At 50.0% G+C, this 20182-nt stretch overlaps 1 protein-coding gene across 1 annotated transcript in view; it reads right to left on the bottom strand.

Moving 5' to 3' along the window:
* The window catches only part of LOC114783322 (centromere-associated protein E-like), a 32277-nt gene extending 13394 nt beyond the window's left edge, over positions 1 to 18883 (bottom strand). Inside the window, exons 1-30 of the mRNA XM_028968746.1 lie at positions 18712 to 18883; positions 17571 to 17605; positions 15219 to 15275; positions 13368 to 13474; positions 13193 to 13282; positions 13000 to 13118; positions 12793 to 12912; positions 12619 to 12700; positions 12462 to 12529; positions 11809 to 11874; positions 11667 to 11718; positions 11513 to 11600; positions 11295 to 11424; positions 11079 to 11198; positions 10850 to 11002; positions 10622 to 10772; positions 4397 to 4490; positions 4123 to 4285; positions 3981 to 4037; positions 3751 to 3918; positions 2799 to 2873; positions 2571 to 2630; positions 2365 to 2496; positions 2104 to 2281; positions 1931 to 2025; positions 1576 to 1847; positions 879 to 1368; positions 698 to 775; positions 520 to 594; positions 64 to 177 (exon numbers count right to left, since the gene is read on the bottom strand). Of these exons, the coding sequence (XP_028824579.1) occupies positions 64 to 177; positions 520 to 594; positions 698 to 775; positions 879 to 1368; positions 1576 to 1847; positions 1931 to 2025; positions 2104 to 2281; positions 2365 to 2496; positions 2571 to 2630; positions 2799 to 2873; positions 3751 to 3918; positions 3981 to 4037; positions 4123 to 4285; positions 4397 to 4490; positions 10622 to 10772; positions 10850 to 11002; positions 11079 to 11198; positions 11295 to 11424; positions 11513 to 11600; positions 11667 to 11718; positions 11809 to 11874; positions 12462 to 12529; positions 12619 to 12700; positions 12793 to 12912; positions 13000 to 13118; positions 13193 to 13282; positions 13368 to 13474; positions 15219 to 15275; positions 17571 to 17605; positions 18712 to 18735 (3513 nt within the window). The 5' untranslated portion in view covers positions 18736 to 18883. The remainder of the gene's footprint in view (positions 1 to 63; positions 178 to 519; positions 595 to 697; positions 776 to 878; positions 1369 to 1575; positions 1848 to 1930; positions 2026 to 2103; positions 2282 to 2364; positions 2497 to 2570; positions 2631 to 2798; positions 2874 to 3750; positions 3919 to 3980; positions 4038 to 4122; positions 4286 to 4396; positions 4491 to 10621; positions 10773 to 10849; positions 11003 to 11078; positions 11199 to 11294; positions 11425 to 11512; positions 11601 to 11666; positions 11719 to 11808; positions 11875 to 12461; positions 12530 to 12618; positions 12701 to 12792; positions 12913 to 12999; positions 13119 to 13192; positions 13283 to 13367; positions 13475 to 15218; positions 15276 to 17570; positions 17606 to 18711) is intronic.
* Between the last annotated feature and the right edge of the window lie 1299 nt (positions 18884 to 20182).

Below are 20182 nucleotides of genomic sequence, written 5' to 3'. Positions count from 1 at the left end.
AACACAGGTAGTCATAAAACAGAACAGAATTTCCTCAACTCAGCCTGATGGTACAGTTCCTACCTGAAGCTCCATGTCCTGCAGAGATGTTCTGAGCTGATCTTCTGATGCTTTCTGCTTTTTCAGGACTCTGATCTTCTCCAGAGCCTCTCTCAGCTCGTTCTGATTCTCGATCATCTGCACATGGGGTAAAATGTCTGCAGTATTAGAATCAATTTATTTAATAAATATTGATCAATTAAAAACCTCACTGATTAACATGTTCATTTTGAAAGTCTTAATGATTCAATTTGTTCCATTGCTTGTGAAGGCCTGGTGGTCAGGTGGTATCTTTTTATTTTATGGTGGTATCTTTGTATTTACTCCTTGTGGTCTGTGGAAAGATTTTATTCATTCCTGGATTAAAAGATCAATAATAAAACTATGCCTCTGGAATATTAAGATAATATTCACACTGGTAACATTTTATTAGATCCCGACATTTGAAAGGGGTGAATTCTTTCCAGGTTGATTCCATACCATGTCCACATTCTCCTGTATATCAGCCTGCAGCTGCTCCTTCTCCCGTCTCAGGACTTCCAGCTCCTGCTGCATCTGCGCGCGCACACACACACACACACACACACAGGTTCACAGCAAGTCTCCACCAGGAACAGTTCCAGCCTAGCTTCATCAAACTCAGTATCAAGGTTGTCACCTGCTCCTGTGCCAGGGAGGGAGTGGGGGACAGCTGGTTCTTCAGCTGCAGCACCTCTGATTGAGTCTCCACACACTGCTGAGAAAAAGAAGAACTTCCAGGAATTGTAAGTGAAATACACAGAAAACACGATTCTTCCTAGTCAGGGTTGCTGGAGCCCAGAATATGGTCCTACTCTCACCTGGTCCAGGTTGTCCTCCAGGTCTCTCTTTAGTTGACTCCTCTCCTCCCTCAGCCCCTCCATCATCTCCACCAGCTGGTCTCTCTCTGCAGTCAGAGCTCCAACATCTGATCTCAGCCTCTCCAGATCCTCAGAGTGGACCACAGTTCCTACCATCTGCTGTTCCAGCAGCTGGTCCCTCTCTGCACTGAGGGAATTCACATGTGAGTGCAGCTCCTCCAGCTCCTCCACCCGCCTCCTCTCTTCTTCTCTCAGCTTCTCCTCCAGCTGCTCCTTGTCAGACTGCAGATGCTGGAGCTCCTCCACCCGCCTCCTCTCTTCTTCTCTCAGCTTCTCCTCCAGCTGCTCCTTGTCAGACTGCAGCTCCTCCAGCTCCTCCACCCGCCTCCTCTCTTCTTCTCTCAGCTTCTCCTCCAGCTGCTCCCTGTCAGAACGCAGCTCCTCCACCCGCCTCCTCTCTTCTTCTCTCAGCTTCTCCTCAAGCTTCTCCCTGTCAGACTGCAGCTCCTCCAGCTCCTCCACCCGCCTCCTCTCTCCTTCTCTCAGCTTCTCCTCCAGCTGCTCCTTGTCAGACTGCAGACGCTGGAGCTCCTCCACCCGCCTCCTCTCTTCTTCTCTCAGCTTCTCCTCCAGCTGCTCCTTGTCAGACTGCAGCTCCTCCAGCTCCTCCACCCGCCTCCTCTCTTCTTCTCTCAGCTTCTCCTCCAGCTGCTCCCTGTCAGAACGCAGCTCCTCCAGCTCCTCCACCCGCCTCCTCTCTCCTTCTCTCAGCTTCTCCTCCAGCTGCTCCCTCTCAGAACGCAGATGCTGCAGCTCCTCAGTTAGCTGTGCGTTTGCAGCCTGAGCTTCATCCAGCCTGCAGCTGCTGTCGGAGCATTCCTGCTCCAGACGCTGCACCTCCTGCTGGACAGTCAGGACCTGTTCTCCTTCAGCCTCCACCTTGCGCAGCTGCCCCATTAGCTCCTGCACCTGAGCACACAAGAGAGGCACAAAACCTCTGAGAAGCTGAAGAAACTTTTTCCAGTGTGGCTGAGGTGCTGAGTCAGCCCTACCTGCTGGTGGAGCTCTGCTGCCCTCTGCTGTTCGGCCAGCAGCTCCGCCTTCTGATCCGAGACCACCCTCTCCAGAGTTATAGAGTCCAGCAGCCCTGAACACACACACACACACACTCTGACAACGCTGCAGGTGTGGTCAGGCTCAAGGAGGTTCTTCAACCAGAACCTACCTTTAGGGACCTTTCCATCCAGCAGAGCAGTGAGCTTCGTGTTTTCATCAAACGCCCCCATCAGTTCCTTCTGTAGGTCCGTCTGCATCTTCCGGAAGCGCGTCTTCTCCGCCTCCAACTGCGCCTGTGCACCTCGGAGCTCCGCCTCCATACGCTGGTGATCTGCGCTCAGTCTGACCTAAGGGGCCAACAAGAGGTCCTGATTTGAGGAGACCAGAGGGACACGTCCCCAGCAGCTCCCCAGACAGTCGGGGTCCTTACATCCCTCTCCTGGAGCTCTAGGTTGTCTGTGCGGAGGAACGCCCAGTCCTTTTTAGTCTCCAGACTGAGCCTCTCGGCATCTTCTAGAGAGCGACGTAAACGCTTTACTTCCTGGAGCAGGTCTTTATCATGCTGCACGTAAAAAAACTTTTACAAACACGAAAACAATCGGACAACCAGGTTCTCCGCTGCAGTAACAAGCTCACCAGGTTCTGAAGGTCCATCATCTGCTCGCCGTTCTGCTTCAAGGCCACGTCCAGCTCCGCCTGCAGCATCATTTTTCATACATCAGTTCACTTCAATTTAGTCTCAGAATTCCGGCATATAAACCTTGCAGCTATCAGTGCACCTTCTCAAACGGACCGGACATAAAAACCATATCAACTCCTGAAATAGGTAGAGCTGCTGAGGAACAAGTGGAGAGCAAATCTGACCTGGAGTCGGTGGTTCTGCTGCTGAGAGTCCTGCAGCGTCTCCTTCAGGCTTCCAATCTCACCCAGCAGCTCTCGCTGAGGGACCAGAGAGAAGATCTAGCGGTTTTATCATGATCATCTCCATTCATGCACGAGCACAGCTTCCATTAGACACAATCTTATTTATAGGCCTGATAGTCACATGTTTAACAGACTTCATGATTTAGACATTTTAATTCTGAACCTATAGACCTCACTACGGCTATTATGAAAACGGTTCTGCTTCTATATCGGTCTTATTGGTCCACTAACACGGTATCTGAAGTATGTTTCTGAAATTCAGCCTCTGTGCAGAATTCCAGCCACTCTGATCCAGTCCCACAGTGAGATTTCCCAGGATGCACCATTTCACCATCTGTAGCTTTATATGCTAATGAGGTTGAGCGAGCGTTCGAGGAAATGACGTCATCAACACTTGCTGTAAAGTGTTTGGCGATAAAAAGAAGTCGTGCTGTGTTAATTCCAGAAATTATAGTCTCACGTGACTGAACTTAAAGAAATAAAGAAATAGATTTGAGCTCTTTTTTATATCCAAACACTGAGCATCTGAGATACTTCACACATTTGGAGGCCATGTTTTAGCGGAGGGGTGAGAAATTCTCTGGGCGGAAAAAGCATGAGAAACATGTCCCCTTATGACATCATAAGGGGGCAAATTCCATATCTGACCGCACAAGCTTCTGTTCCCGGGACGGTGAAGCCTATCGACATTTCAAGCCACTGCAGGACCAGACAGGCCAGGGGAACATATCAATGTTCAATAAATTAAATCAAAAAGTCACATTTTCATAACAGGGGACCTTTAATTAAAACCACATTTTTAATAGTGTGCATGATCCTCTCTGCTCTGCAAGTACATCATTCAGTTTTGAGAGGTTTATGTAAAAAAATAATAATAATAATAATTCCTTACCTCATAATCTTTCTTTGCCTCTTCTTCCAAACAGTCAAACTCCTTTATCTCCATCTTCTCCTGAACCTCCTTCTCCAAGGCCTGAATCTCCAGCTGCAGGTGCTCCACTTGCCCAATCAGCAGCTGCGTCTCACTGCCAAGAAGATCTCGCTCCTTCAGAACGTCCTCCTGAGCAGAACATCGTTCAGTCATGGTACACAACTTTTTTATGTGCGTGTTTCAGAACTCACCTTCTCACAAGCCAAGGTCTCACACAGATGTATGGTGTCTCCCAGGTCTTTCTTCACCTGTCAACATGAAAAGGTCTGTTCCTGTACTGAGGATCTAAATAATGTGGAGAAACATCAGTCCAGTGTGAGTGGCTCTGCCCACCTGGTCAAAGTCCCGCTGAGAGGGTGGAGAAGAGCGGTTCTCCAGCTGCTGCTTCAACTGCTCCACCTTCTCCTGTTCCTGCTGCAGGAGCAGCTGGACTTCCTCTCGCTGCTGGAGCTCCCTCTCCAACCGCTCCTCCAGGCAGGTGAGACGCTCGAACATGCTGAGACGCAGACGTCCAACATTTACAGAGACACGCAGAGACCGGGGGGAGCAGAACATGGTGAGACGCAGACGTCCAACAGTTTCCAGAGACTAAGAGAGAGCTGCTTACTTCTCAGAGGAGCTGCGGTGGGTCACATTGCTCTGATTCAGCTCCAGTTCGAAGACCCGGTCTTCAGGAATGTCCCAGCGACTGTCTTCCATGTCTGGGGAATCATAGGAACAGCATTAAAACATTGCCACAACCATCGTCTATTTGGGTGGAGCGTGTGGCACGTCTTGGTTTTGAGTGCAGTGGCGTGGTACTCGTACTAGTGGGCGTGGTTTCAGGCGTGCTGCACGTTTTGGTTTTGAGTGCAGTGGCGTGGTACTCGTACTAGTAGGCGTGGTTTCATGCGTGCTGCACGTTTTGGTTTTGAGTGCAGTGGCGTGGTACTCGTACTAGTAGGCGTGGTTTCATGCGTGCTGCACGTTTTGGTTTTGAGTGCAGTGGCGTGGTACTCGTACTAGTAGGCGTGGTTTCATGCGTGCTGCACGTTTTGGTTTTGAGTGCAGTGGCGTGGTACTCGTACTAGTAGGCGTGGTTTCAGGCGTGAGACATTTTGGTTTCGAGTGCAGTGGCGTGGTACTCGTACTAGTAGGCGTGGTTTCAGGCGTGCGGCACGTTTTGATTTCGAGTGCAGTGGCGTGGTACTCGTACTAGTAGGCGTGGTTTCAGGCGTGTGACAGTTGGTTTTGAGTGCAGTGGCGTGGTACTCGTACTAGTAGGCGTGGTTTCAGGCGTGTGACAGTTGGTTTTGAGTGCAGTGGCGTGGTACTCGTACTAGTAGGCGTGGTTTCAGGCATGTGACAGTTGGTTTTGAGTGCAGTGGCGTGGTACTCGTACTAGTAGGCGTGTGGCACGTTTTGGTTTTGAGTGCAGTGGCGTGGTACTCGTACTAGTAGGCGTGGTTTCAGGCGTGCGGCACGTTTTGGTTTCGAGTGCAGTGGCGTGGTACTCGTACTAGTAGGCGTGTGGCACGTTTTGGTTTTGAGTGCAGTGGCGTGGTACTCGTACTAGTAGGCGTGGTTTCAGGCGTAAGACATTTTGGTTTTGAGTGCAGTGCCGTGGTACTCGTACTAGTAGGCGTGGTTTCAGGCGTAAGACATTTTGGTTTTGAGTGCAGTGCCGTGGTACTCGTACTAGTAGGCGTGGTTTCAGGCGTGCGGCACGTTTTGGTTTCGAGTGCAGTGGCGTGGTACTCGTACTAGTAGGCGTGTGGCACGTTTTGGTTTCGAGTGCAGTGGCGTGGTACTCGTACTAGTAGGCGTGGTTTCAGCCGTGTGACAGTTGGTTTTGAGTGCAGTGGCGTGGTACTCGTACTAGTAGGCGTGGTTTCAGGCGTGTGACAGTTGGTTTTGAGTGCAGTGGCGTGGTACTCGTACTAGTAGGCGTGGTTTCAGGCATGTGACAGTTGGTTTTGAGTGCAGTGGCGTGGTACTCGTACTAGTAGGCGTGGTTTCAGGTGTGCGGCACGTTTTGGTTTCGAGTGCAGTGGCGTGGTACTCGTACTAGTAGGCGTGTGGCACGTTTTGGTTTTGAGTGCAGTGGCGTGGTACTCGTACTAGTAGGCATGGTTTCAGGCGTGCGGCACGTTTTGGTTTCGAGTGCAGTGGCGTGGTACTCGTACTAGTAGGCGTGTGGCACGTTTTGGTTTTGAGTGCAGTGGCGTGGTACTCGTACTAGTAGGCGTGGTTTCAGGCGTAAGACATTTTGGTTTTGAGTGCAGTGCCGTGGTACTCGTACTAGTAGGCGTGGTTTCAGGCGTAAGACATTTTGGTTTTGAGTGCAGTGCCGTGGTACTCGTACTAGTAGGCGTGGTTTCAGGCGTGCGGCACGTTTTGGTTTCGAGTGCAGTGGCGTGGTACTCGTACTAGTAGGCGTGTGGCACGTTTTGGTTTTGAGTGCAGTGCCGTGGTACTCGTACTAGTAGGCGTGGTTTCAGGCGTGTGACAGTAGGTTTTGAGTGCAGTGGCGTGGTACTCGTACTAGTAGGCGTGGTTTAAGGCGTGCGACACGTTTTGGTTTCGAGTGCAGTGGCGTGGTACTCGTACTAGTAGGCGTGGTTTCAGGCGTGTGACAGTTGGTTTTGAGTGCAGTGGCGTGGTACTCGTACTAGTAGGCGTGGTTTCAGGCGTGTGACAGTTGGTTTTGAGTGCAGTGGCGTGGTACTCGTACTAGTAGGCGTGGTTTCAGGCATGTGACAGTTGGTTTTGAGTGCAGTGGCGTGGTACTCGTACTAGTAGGCGTGGTTTCAGGTGTGCGGCACGTTTTGGTTTCGAGTGCAGTGGCGTGGTACTCGTACTAGTAGGCGTGTGGCACGTTTTGGTTTTGAGTGCAGTGGCGTGGTACTCGTACTAGTAGGCGTGGTTTCAGGCGTGCGGCACGTTTTGGTTTCGAGTGCAGTGGCGTGGTACTCGTACTAGTAGGCGTGTGGCACGTTTTGGTTTTGAGTGCAGTGGCGTGGTACTCGTACTAGTAGGCGTGGTTTCAGGAGTGCGGCACGTTTTGGTTTCGAGTGCAGTGGCGTGGTACTCGTACTAGTAGGCGTGTGGCACGTTTTGGTTTTGAGTGCAGTGGCGTGGTACTCGTACTAGTAGGCGTGGTTTCAGGCGTAAGACATTTTGGTTTTGAGTGCAGTGCCGTGGTACTCGTACTAGTAGGCGTGGTTTCAGGCGTAAGACATTTTGGTTTTGAGTGCAGTGCCGTGGTACTCGTACTAGTAGGCGTGGTTTCAGGCGTGCGGCACGTTTTGGTTTCGAGTGCAGTGGCGTGGTACTCGTACTAGTAGGCGTGTGGCACGTTTTGGTTTTGAGTGCAGTGCCGTGGTACTCGTACTAGTAGGCGTGGTTTCAGCCGTGTGACAGTAGGTTTTGAGTGCAGTGGCGTGGTACTCGTACTAGTAGGCGTGGTTTAAGGCGTGTGACAGTAGGTTTTGAGTGCAGTGGCGTGGTACTCGTACTAGTAGGCGTGGTTTAAGGCGTGTGACAGTAGGTTTTGAGTGCAGTGGCGTGGTACTCGTACTAGTAGGCGTGGTTTCAGCCGTGTGACAGTAGGTTTTGAGTGCAGTGGCGTGGTACTCGTACTAGTAGGCGTGGTTTAAGGGGTGTGACAGTTGGTTTTGAGTGCAGTGGCGTGGTACTCGTACTAGTAGGCGTGGTTTAAGGCGTGTGACAGTAGGTTTTGAGTGCAGTGCCGTGGTACTCGTACTAGTAGGCGTGGTTTCAGGCGTGTGACAGTAGGTTTTGAGTGCAGTGGCGTGGTACTCGTACTAGTAGGCGTGGTTTAAGGCGTGTGACAGTAGGTTTTGAGTGCAGTGGCGTGGTACTCGTACTAGTAGGCGTGGTTTAAGGGGTGTGACAGTTGGTTTTGAGTGCAGTGGCGTGGTACTCGTACTAGTAGGCGTGGTTTCAGCCGTGTGACAGTAGGTTTTGAGTGCAGTGGCGTGGTACTCGTACTAGTAGGCGTGGTTTAAGGGGTGTGACAGTTGGTTTTGAGTGCAGTGGCGTGGTACTCGTACTAGTAGGCGTGGTTTCAGCCGTGTGACAGTAGGTTTTGAGTGCAGTGGCGTGGTACTCGTACTAGTAGGCGTGGTTTAAGGGGTGTGACAGTTGGTTTTGAGTGCAGTGGCGTGGTACTCGTACTAGTAGGCGTGGTTTAAGGCGTGTGACAGTAGGTTTTGAGTGCAGTGCCGTGGTACTCGTACTAGTAGGCGTGGTTTCAGGCGTGTGACAGTAGGTTTTGAGTGCAGTGGCGTGGTACTCGTACTAGTAGGCGTGGTTTAAGGCGTGTGACAGTAGGTTTTGAGTGCAGTGGCGTGGTACTCGTACTAGTAGGCGTGGTTTAAGGGGTGTGACAGTTGGTTTTGAGTGCAGTGGCGTGGTACTCGTACTAGTAGGCGTGGTTTCAGCCGTGTGACAGTAGGTTTTGAGTGCAGTGGCGTGGTACTCGTACTAGTAGGCGTGGTTTAAGGGGTGTGACAGTTGGTTTTGAGTGCAGTGGCGTGGTACTCGTACTAGTAGGCGTGGTTTCAGCCGTGTGACAGTAGGTTTTGAGTGCAGTGGCGTGGTACTCGTACTAGTAGGCGTGGTTTAAGGGGTGTGACAGTTGGTTTTGAGTGCAGTGGCGTGGTACTCGTACTAGTAGGCGTGGTTTCAGGCGTGCGGCACGTTTTGGTTTCGAGTGCAGTGGCGTGGTACTCGTACTAGTAGGCGTGTGGCACGTTTTGGTTTTGAGTGCAGTGGCGTGGTACTCGTACTAGTAGGCGTGGTTTCAGGAGTGCGGCACGTTTTGGTTTCGAGTGCAGTGGCGTGGTACTCGTACTAGTAGGCGTGTGGCACGTTTTGGTTTTGAGTGCAGTGGCGTGGTACTCGTACTAGTAGGCGTGGTTTCAGGCGTAAGACATTTTGGTTTTGAGTGCAGTGCCGTGGTACTCGTACTAGTAGGCGTGGTTTCAGGCGTAAGACATTTTGGTTTTGAGTGCAGTGCCGTGGTACTCGTACTAGTAGGCGTGGTTTCAGGCGTGCGGCACGTTTTGGTTTCGAGTGCAGTGGCGTGGTACTCGTACTAGTAGGCGTGTGGCACGTTTTGGTTTTGAGTGCAGTGCCGTGGTACTCGTACTAGTAGGCGTGGTTTCAGCCGTGTGACAGTAGGTTTTGAGTGCAGTGGCGTGGTACTCGTACTAGTAGGCGTGGTTTAAGGCGTGTGACAGTAGGTTTTGAGTGCAGTGGCGTGGTACTCGTACTAGTAGGCGTGGTTTAAGGCGTGTGACAGTAGGTTTTGAGTGCAGTGGCGTGGTACTCGTACTAGTAGGCGTGGTTTCAGCCGTGTGACAGTAGGTTTTGAGTGCAGTGGCGTGGTACTCGTACTAGTAGGCGTGGTTTAAGGGGTGTGACAGTTGGTTTTGAGTGCAGTGGCGTGGTACTCGTACTAGTAGGCGTGGTTTCAGGCGTGTGACAGTAGGTTTTGAGTGCAGTGGCGTGGTACTCGTACTAGTAGGCGTGGTTTAAGGGGTGTGACAGTTGGTTTTGAGTGCAGTGGCGTGGTACTCGTACTAGTAGGCGTGGTTTCAGCCGTGTGACAGTAGGTTTTGAGTGCAGTGGCGTGGTACTCGTACTAGTAGGCGTGGTTTAAGGGGTGTGACAGTTGGTTTTGAGTGCAGTGGCGTGGTACTCGTACTAGTAGGCGTGGTTTCAGCCGTGTGACAGTTGGTTTTGAGTGCAGTGGCGTGGTACTCGTACTAGTAGGCGTGGTTTCAGGCGTGTGACAGTTGGTTTTGAGTGCAGTGGCGTGGTACTCGTACTAGTAGGCGTGGTTTCAGGCGTGTGACAGTTGGTTTTGAGTGCAGTGGCGTGGTACTCGTACTAGTAGGCGTGGTTTCAGGCGTGTGACAGTTGGTTTTGAGTGCAGTGGCGTGGTACTCGTACTAGTAGGCGTGGTTTCAGGCGTGTGACAGTTGGTTTTGAGTGCAGTGGCGTGGTATTCGTACTAGTAGGCGTGGTTTCAGGCGTGTGACATGTTTTGGTTTTGAGTGCAGTGTCGTGGTACTCGTACTAGTAGGCGTGGTTTCAGGCGTGTGACAGTTGGTTTTGAGTGCAGTGACGTGGTACTCGTGGTACTCGTACTAGTAGGCGTGGTTTCAGGCGTGTGACACGTTTTGGTTTTGAGTGCAGTGGCGTGGTACTCGTACTAGTAGCCGTGGTTTCAGGCGTGTGACAGTTGGTTTTGAGTGCAGTGGCGTGGTACTCGTACTAGTAGGCGTGGTTTCAGGCGTGTGACAGTTGGTTTTGAGTGCAGTGCCGTGGTACTCGTACTAGTAGGCGTGGTTTAAGGCGTGTGACATTTTGGTTTTGAGTGCAGTGCCGTGGTACTCGTACTAGTAGGCGTGGTTTCAGGCGTGCGGCACGTTTTGGTTTCGAGTGCAGTGGCGTGGTACTCGTACTAGTAGGCGTGTGGCACGTTTTGGTTTTGAGTGCAGTGGCGTGGTACTCGTACTAGTAGGCGTGGTTTCAGGCGTGTGACAGTTGGTTTTGAGTGCAGTGCCGTGGTACTCGTACTAGTAGGCGTGGTTTAAGGCGTGTGACAGTTGGTTTTGAGTGCAGTGGCGTGGTACTCGTACTAGTAGGCGTGGTTTCAAGCAGGTAATGGGGAGCGGACATTTCTGCAGTAGGCCGGTATCATCAAAACCTCTCAAATTTATATTTACAGCACGCAGCTCTAAAACAATAATCAGCCTTCATCAGTAAATCCAGAGCCACACACTCCTGGTGACCTGAGACCTGTCCAATACCTGCTCACCTTCACTCTGCTCGGAGAGGGTGGACATGTCCACCACACGCCGCTTCACCAGCGGCTCCAACAGGCTGACGTCGGCCTCACCTTGACGCTCTGGGGACAGGGCGCGGCGTAGCAGTTTCCCGCCCCACGTCATGCGCCGCCTGGGAATCAGCTACAGAGCGCAGAACATCAGGAGAACATCAGGACCAGGACCACCTAAAGGTTAAAGGTCAACTCGGGGTAACTCACCTTCCTGGCCGGGACAACGTTGGACGCGGTGACCAGCAGCTTGGTCAGGTTGCGGATTCGGTCTTCCTGATCCCGCTGCAGCTGCTCCTTCTCCTGAAGAAGCTGGCACAGCGTCTCCTTCTCAGTCACGGTGGTCTGCGTCACCGACGACACCTGAGAGCGAGACGAGACGCGCTCAACACAAAGCAGCAGCCGGAGCAGCAGACGAGGGTCCACCAGAGCTGCTCACCTCCTGCAGACGCTGCCGGAGCTCCACAATCTCGTTCCTGTAGCGCCGGAGCAGGGCACCATCGTCCGACACCTCGGTCACGTGGGGGTCGTTCTTCATGCGCTTCGCTGCACTCGCAAACTGAACGCAGAGGGACACGACATCACGGAGATGGTACTGCTGCTGGGCCGCCACCGACGGACCTTCTCGTCATTATGGTGCCTGCATCTCTACTACCTGCAGCGTGCTGAGGGTCTCATCCGCCGCCGCAGGGGTGACGGTGCAGATGATGACCGTCTTGGCGTTTCCTCCAAGCGAGTTCTGCAGGATTCGCGTGAGTTTACTGTCCCTGTAGTTGATGAAGCCCCTGTGGAGATCGAGATGTGTTATGAGGCGTGTGCTGAACTGCAGCCTGGAAAGCGAGTGGAACTAGACGCCACCACGGTTCTTCTCACCGCTGGTTTTCTTCAGAGAGCTTCTTAATGACCTGTCCCAGTGTAGAGAGGCTGCGATTGATGTTGCAGCCTTCTTTAAATCGCGCCCCTAAAAACACAACACGAACAGTAAAACACAGCCACGCTTGGATGAAGATAAAAAGCTCCCGCTCACCCTCTGCACCCGTCTGACTCGCTCTCTCTGCTCCGGCCAAATCCACAAGGTTCTAAAGTGGCAAGCAGAAGAAACCCCACTTCCTGTTAGAAAAACCGCTCCGTGCTGGAACACCAACTGTGAAAACCTGAGAGAATCTCACCAAGTGGGACACGATGATGGCTCCGTCGGCATTCTCCTGGTCGCTCCTCTCACGACTCTCCAGGATCTGAAACCACACCAACCGGCCCACAGCTGAGCTGCTGATCTTTCTGTGGTGCTCATCACTTAAAAACATCAATTCTGCAAACTGATCATGAAAAAAATTCCAGACCGATAAATTAAGAGCATTAGGTTCCCAGATGTTTAATGGGCCAGTTGCATCATAATGGACATGTAATGTACCCCATGACACTGGACTGCACTTTGGACTTCTCCACATCTACAACTGTAGGACCTTTTCTCTTATTGGACAAACCATCACCAACCCTGCACTGACACCACTTGCAGGCTCCCTCTACCCTCTCTCTATCACTCCTTCCCAACGTTCCTTTCCACCTTTTTCCTCTCTCCTAGTTTGTCCTTGTGTGCAGAAGGGTCAAGTGTGTTGGGTGACAACTGTAGGGCCTGTCAAAGCCCATTGAGACGTACTGTATGTGAATATGGGCTCTATAAGAAATAAATGTTGTTTAAATGTAATTGTTTCCAAAGAAACATTCTGCATAAATGTTAAAAATGTCATTAAATACATCATCATCCGCCACCCCCAGCAGGTACTGAGGTTAGAGAGCGAGCATCGGGGACTTCTTCACTGACCATGCGAAAGATGGTGTGGGAGCGGCTGCTCCTCTGGTTCATCTTGGTTTTCCCGTAGTGTCTGTTCTCTACAAGACAAGAACACGCCCGGTCAGAGCCTACGTTCCACCACCAGACAACGTGGACAACTAGAAGCCAGCGGCGGCGGCGGCAGTACTTTCGCCTTTGCCGATCCACGCCAGCACTTGCTGTGGAGATGTCACCAACTCCTCCGTCAGGTCTGCTACGTACACGTTTTTCTAACGGAGATGGACAGGCACTTTCAACCAGATGATTCAACACAAAGAGCAGCTCAGAAATATGGAGTGTAAAACCCGGTGGAGACGCTTACGTAGTTCCCCTCTCGGATCTCCAGTGGTTTCCTCTTCCAGGAGTCACACAGCAGGTCGGTGACTGTCTCATTATAGATCTCCATGTAACTGACTCGGAGGAGAAACTCCTTCTTTGGACACTGCAATGTGGAGAAACAGCAGCTAAAGTGCCAACGCCACAAACACTCCACAACTCGCTCCACGACCAAGAAAGAGGCAGTCCTCACGTTCTTTATGGTCTGGAAGACATCTTCTACAGCCTGAGGGATCACGCCAGGACTGTGCTCACTGCCCATCATGGTGAAGGTCTTTCCAGAGGATGTCTGGCCATAAGCAAATATTGTACCTGTGGGGGCACGTTGAAATACGAGATGATTATGAGTGGCTCCTGCACCACCGGCAGCCATTCTTCATCCTCACCATTGTAGCCCTCCACGGTGGAAACCACTAGGGACTTAGCGATGCTTTGATACAGCTGGTTGGTGGACTCCTCTGAACTGAAGACCCGGTCTGTAGGAAGATCCGGCTCTTTAAATAAAATGCGTTTTAGTAATAAAAAAAAAATAAGATAAAAAGGATAAAGCAAAGCCCTGACCAAAACTGAAACTCTTGGTGATGTTTCCATCGTCAATCTGATGGATGGAGAGTTTATCGGCCTTCCAGTACAGCTGCGAAGCTTCAGCACTGGGGGTTTCGGCCTCTCTGATGGAAGAAAAGACCCAAATATTACCAGAGAACCACACTTCCTGGGTCCTGCAAAGGCAGCAGAACCTATAGATGTGATCCTGAACAATGCAGGCGATGAAGAAGAAGACCAGGAAACATGAAATCTCCTAATCATGTCAGATACGTTACCGTTTCTCCAGAAGCTGCTGGGACACGTAACAAAGACAAGAGACACGTAGACACCAGCCATGGAGCAAAGACGAGAGACACGTAGACACCAGCCATGGAGCAAAGACGAGAGACACGTAGACACCAGCCATGGAGCAAAGACAAGAGACACGTAGACACCAGCCATGAAGCAAAGACAAGAGACACGTAGACACCAGCCATGAAGCAAAGACAAGAGACACGTAGACACCAGCCATGGAGCAAAGACAAGAGACACGTAGACACCAGCCATGAAGCAAAGACAAGAGACACGTAGACACCAGCCATGGAGCAAAGACAAGAGACACGTAGACACCAGCCATGAAGCAAAGACAAGAGACACGTAGACACCAGCCATGAAGCAAAGACAAGAGACACGTAGACACCAGCCATGAAGCAAAGACAAGAGACACGTAGACACCAGCCATGGAGCAAAGACAAGAGACACGTAGACACCAGCCATGGAGCAAAGACAAGAGACACGTAGACACCAGCCATGAAGCAAAGACAAGAGACACGTAGACACCAGCCATGGAGCAAAGACAAGAGACACGTAGACACCAGCCATGGAGCAAAGACAAGAGACACGTAGACACCAGCCATGGAGCAAAGACAAGAGACACGTAGACACCAGCCATGGAGCAAAGACAAGAGACACGTAGACACCAGCCATGGAGCAAAGACAAGAGACACGTAGACACCAGCCATGGAGCAAGACAAGAGACACGTAGACACCAGCCATGGAGCAAAGACAGAGACACGTAGACACCAGCCATGAGCAAAGACAAGAGACACGTAGACACCAGCCATGGAGCAAAGACAAGAGACACGTAGACACCAGCCATGGAGCAAAGACAAGAGACACGTAGACACCAGCCATGAAGCAAAGACAAGAGACACGTAGACACCAGCCATGAAGCAAAAGACAAGAGACACGTAGACACCAGCCATGGAGCAAAGACAAGAGACACGTAGACACCAGCCATGGAGCAAAGACAAGAGACACGTAGACACCAGCCATGGAGCAAAGACAAGAGACACGTAGACACCAGCCATGAAGCAAAGACAAGAGACACGTAGACACCAGCCATGGAGCAAAGACAAGAGACACGTAGACACCAGCCATGGAGCAAAGACAAGAGACACGTAGACACCAGCCATGAAGCAAAGACAAGAGACACATAGACACCAGCCATGAAGCAAAGACAAGAGACACGTAGACACCAGCCATGAAGCAAGACAAGAGACACGTAGACACCAGCCATGGAGCAAAGACAAGAGACACGTAGACACCAGCCATGGAGCAAAGACAAGAGACACATAGACACCAGCCATGAAGCAAAGACAAGAGACACGTAGACACCAGCCATGGAGCAAAGACAAGAGACACAGGCACCGCAGGAAATAACATTTCAGACAGACCGCGCTAAAGTGGAGATATGAATAATGAACGTGCAGTAAAAATACTCCAAATGCCGCATGATCTCTAGATTTCACTCAGAAAACGCTGCATGGTCGGGGCAGATTGAAGAGCAAAATTCTCCCGTCACTTTATGCCATAAAAACACTTCACCTTTCAATCAGCGGCCGAACGCGAACACAAACCCGCACCGCCGACTCCTCCGTCATCCTGAAAAACACGAGGAATCAGCGAGAAAACATCCGTAAAATGTCGTTTAAAAAAAAGCCACAAGAAGCAACGTGAAAGAGAAAAAAAATTATTTCAAAAATAGCGCCAAAATCACTACGCGAGTCACAGCAAAACGGCGTCGGTTTAACGCGCAGAAACAGCGGTTCTGATTGGACGGCGATTCAAACACCAAGACGGCGGATTCCTATTGGGCGGCGTCACCCACTTCAGCCACGCCAGGTCATTCCAGCACCAGGGGTCTTCCTCGTACCTCGTAACTCAGGTCTGATATCGTAGAGAAGGAATCTACATGAATCTACCATTTACAGCATTTACCAGACGCCCTTATCCAGAGCGACTTACAATCAGTAGTTACGGGGACAGTCCCCCCCCGGAGACACTCAGGGTTAAGCGTCCTGCTCAGGGACACGATGGTAGTAAGTGGGGTTTGAACCTGGGTCTTCTGGTTCATAGGCGAGTGTGTTACCCGCTAGGCTACTACCACCAGTATCTGGGTGGCCTGTGTTGGTAGATCAGGTCTGATATCGTAGAGAAGGAATCTACGTGAATCTACAGGAATCTACCAGTATCTGGGTGAAACGTCTCTTGTTGTCGCCTCACTTGTCACCTTGAGGGTGTCCACAGGCTCTCTCTCCTGGAGTCTCAACCCACATAATCATACATGCAAAGCTGAAATTGTAATGAATGCCTTGATTCGTACTTGTCTAACCAGATCAGATCTTCTGTGCTTTTCTGACTGAGTGTGCTGTTGTGTAAGACATGGAGAGAGGGGTGGAGAGATGATTCATTGTGACCCCTGAACACAGCATTGGCATTTCTGAATTCACCTACTGTCTTCAGTTGTGCCTACCATAAATTAAACATTAAATGTAAATGTATGAGAAGACCTAGATCAAAAGCCATCTTATGTAAAACGATAAAATTATTGCATCATATTTGTAATTTCTACCAATAAAGTATAAAATACATGGTTTCATATGGTTTCATTTTTTTTTATTTCAGACACTGCAGAGACAGACGTTTTAATGAAAAAATCCAGAATTTTCTACAACACACATCACTTGCTCCTGCTGGGCAGTGTGGCTCTATACCTCTCACTCTGGTAATAGTCTGAATCCAGAGAGTCCACACAGTCATTTAATGCCACAAGAATGTCCCCGCCGCTCTCGGTGATGCTGTGCACCCTCTGCTTCACCCCCTTGGAGCACCAGGGCCCTGGTTTGGGATCAGCTGCCTGGTACAGGCCCTCCCCCTCGGCCAGGGTGATTTTATACTTGTGCCAGGGGCACACGATGCACAATCGTCCGGCAATCTCCTGAAACCACGTCAAACATCCCAGCATGATGTTCTCAAAGTGAAGTGATTGTCATTATGATGCACAGCAAACACAGCACACGGTGAAATGTGTCCTCTGCATTTAACCATCACGCTTGGTGACAGTGGGCATCATGACAGGTGCCCGGGGAGCAGTGTGTGGGGACGGGACCTTCATCAAGGGGACCTCAGGATTCGAACAGGCAACCTCTCGATTACGGGTCCACTTCCTTCCTTGTGTGTTTATTAAAGGTCCCTTATTGTTAATCTTTTTTGCTTCTATGTCGGTCTAGTTGGTCCCCTAATTCTGTATCTGGCGTCTCGTGGTGCAGAATTCCAGCCACTGTGATCCAGTCCCACAGTGAGATTTCCCAGGACGCGCCGTTTCGGTGTAGCTTTAAATGCTAATGAGGAGGAGAGAGGCGGGACCAGGAGGAGAGAGGCCTGTAGAAGTTGAGGGACATTCGTGGAAATCATCAGCACCATCCATCAACCACAATGTTTGGTGCAGACAGGAAGTCTGTGTTTTTCCAGAAAAAATAAAAAGAACCCGCTGGTTCCTCAGAGTCTCACGTGACGGAACTCAAAAATAGATTTGTGATCATTCACACGTTTGGAAGCCATGACGGTTGGAGAAGATAATATTTTAGGGGCGGGGTGGAAAAAGCATGAGAAACGGGGGTAACCTTTATGGGGCAGTGGTGGGCTGTCGGTTAAGGAAGTGGCCTTGTAATCAGAAGGTTGCCAGTTCAAATCTCGATCCGCCAAGGTATCACTGAGGTGCCACTGAGATCATATGACATCATAAGGGTACAAATTCCAGATCAGATCTGCCGCTCTCTGAACAGTGAAATAAAATGAACAAAACACTCTTTACAGGCTCGGGGAACTTAAATCATCTCACAAAGTCACATTTTCATAACAGGGACCTTTGAAGGACAGGTGAGTGGGTCAGCTGACCTCAATGTCTCCCTCCTGTAACGGCCCTCCAGAATCTGTAAGAAAGGGGAATTTGACAAGCGTCAGTGCAAATACGGTGGGTAACGGTGGCCTAGTGGGTAACACACTCGCCTATGAACCAGGTTCAAATCCCACCTACTACCATCGTGTCCCTGAGCAGGACACTTAACCCTGAGTGTCTCCAGGGGGGGACTGTCCCTGTCACTACTGACTGTAAGTCCCTCTGGATAAGGGCGTCTGGTAAATACTGTAAATGTAAATGACAATATGCGGAATCTTGAGAATAAATTTAACCAAAACTAACATTTCTGCACGACTATTTTAGTGTTTCCCTACACTGACAGTGGTTATAACAGGTTATAATATGGGTTTGATGTTATATAATGATGTTCGTAGAGTGATGGATATAACTCATTCAATACGGCTGCAATGACGAGCGAGTGAATAAGTTAATTAAGTACAATTTTAACATCTTGTATGTTACAATATTGCGCCAAATAACGTTATTCACGTTGCTGCCCACTGCTCAAGGGTTAAATACAGAGGACACATTTGGTTGTGTCACTGTGTGCTGTGCACTGTAGTGGGGGTGGTATTAGCCTAGTGGTAACACACTCGTCTATGAACCAGAAGACCCAGGTTCGAATCTCACTTTCTACCATTGTGTCCCTGAGCAGGACACTTAACCCTGAGTGTCTCCAGGGGGGGACTGTCCCTGTAACTACTGATTGTAACTCGCTCTGGATAAGGACGTCTGGTAAATACTGTAAATGTAAATGTGTGCTGTGCTGCGGTGTTTCACTTCACTTAGACCAGCTTCAGCCCAGAGGGAAAGCACAGCTGCTGTTCTGACACTGCATGTACTCGAGTTCTTGACAAATCTATACTAAAATCTATATTTTTAAATAAGCAAGTAAATGGATATTCTTTCATATTAAATCTAAAACAGAAAGTATTTTCCTTGTCTGAAAACCTCTCTAGGAATGTATAAAAATGCCTGTCGCTCTGGATAAATATATCTATATATTTCCTGCTATTTGCATTGTTCTGCATGTAGTATGAGTGTAGCTTAAGTTTATTTTGAACATTTTGAACATAAAATTATATTTTACATCTACGTTTACGGACGTTACGGACGTACGGTAGCAACGCGCGTCCAGCGCATGGAAGCGGCCCCGGTAATGAAGAACCAGGACCTCGCGTCCACCCAGGAGAACAGAGACCCGCTTCGCCCGGAGCAGCTCCTCTTTACTCCCGACACGGTGCAGGACGCGTGTCGGCGGCTCCTCTGCGCCAGAAAACATGTTTTCACTCGCGGTGGGAAGAAACTGCATCTCCCAGCGTGCACCGGGGGTCATCTCTGCTTCCGCTCCGGAGTGCGGGGTTGCCAGATCCTGCGCTGCCGGTCACGGATGCAGTTTAGAGGGTGCAGTTTAGAGGGTGCAGTTTAGAGATGCAGTTTAGAGGGTGCAGTATAGAGGATTCAGTTTAGAGGTGCAGTTTAGAGGATGCACGTCTAGAGATGCAGTTTAGAGGATGCAGTTTAGAGGGTGCAGTTTAGAGGGTGCAGTTTAGAGATGCAGTTTAGAGGATGCAGTTTAGAGGATGCAGTTTAGAGGGTGCAGTTTAGAGGGTGCAGTTTAGAGGGTGCAGTTTAGAGATGCAGTTTAGAGGATGCAGTTTAGAGGGTGCAGTTTAGAGGATGCAGTTTAGAGGGTGCAGTTTAGAGGGTGCAGTTTAGAGATGCAGTTTAGAGGGTGCAGTTTAGAGGGTGCAGTTTAGAGATGCAGTTTAGAGGGTGCAGTTTAGAGATGCAGTTTAGAGGTGCAGTTTAGAGGGTGCAGTTTAGAGATGCAGTTTAGAGGGTGCAGTATAGAGGATTCAGTTTAGAGGTGCAGTTTAGAGGATGCACGTCTAGAGATGCAGTTTAGAGGATGCACGTCTAGTGATGCAGTTTAGAGGGTGCAGTTTAGAGGATGCACGTCTAGAGATGCAGTTTAGAGGATGCAGTTTAGAGGATGCACGTCTAGTGATGCAGTTTAGAGGGTGCAGTTTAGAGGGTGCAGTTTAGAAGATGCAGTTTAGAGGGTGCAGTTTAGAGATGCAGTTTAGAGGATGCACGTCTAGAGATGCAGTTTAGAGGATGCACTCTAGTGATGCAGTTTAGAGGGTGCAGTTTAGAGGATGCACGTCTAGAGATGCAGTTTAGAGGATGCAGTTTAGAGGATGCACGTCTAGTGATGCAGTTTAGAGGGTGCAGTTTAGAAGATGCAGTTTAAAAGATGCAGTTTAGAAGATGCAGTTTAGAGGATGCACGTCTAGAGATGCAGTTTAGAGGATGCAGTTTAGAGGATGCAGTTTAGAGGATGCACATCTAGTGATGCAGTTTAGAGGGTGCAAGTTAGAAGATGCAGTTTAAAAGATGCAGTTTAGAAGATGCAGTTTAGAGGATGCACGTCTAGAGATGCAGTTTAGAGGATGCAGTTTAGAAGATGCAGTTTAGAAGATGCAGTTTAGAGGATGCACGTCTAGAGATGCAGTTTAGAGGATGCAGTTTAGAAGATGCAGTTTAGAGGATGCACGTCTAGAGATGCAGTTTAGAGGATGCAGTT

The sequence above is a fragment of the Denticeps clupeoides genome, unplaced genomic scaffold, assembly GCF_900700375.1.
Source record: "Denticeps clupeoides unplaced genomic scaffold, fDenClu1.1, whole genome shotgun sequence".
Taxonomy (NCBI): Eukaryota; Metazoa; Chordata; class Actinopteri; order Clupeiformes; family Denticipitidae; genus Denticeps; species Denticeps clupeoides.
The sequence above is the reverse complement of the archived record's forward strand: the minus strand, read 5'-3'. Positions and strand labels throughout refer to the sequence as shown.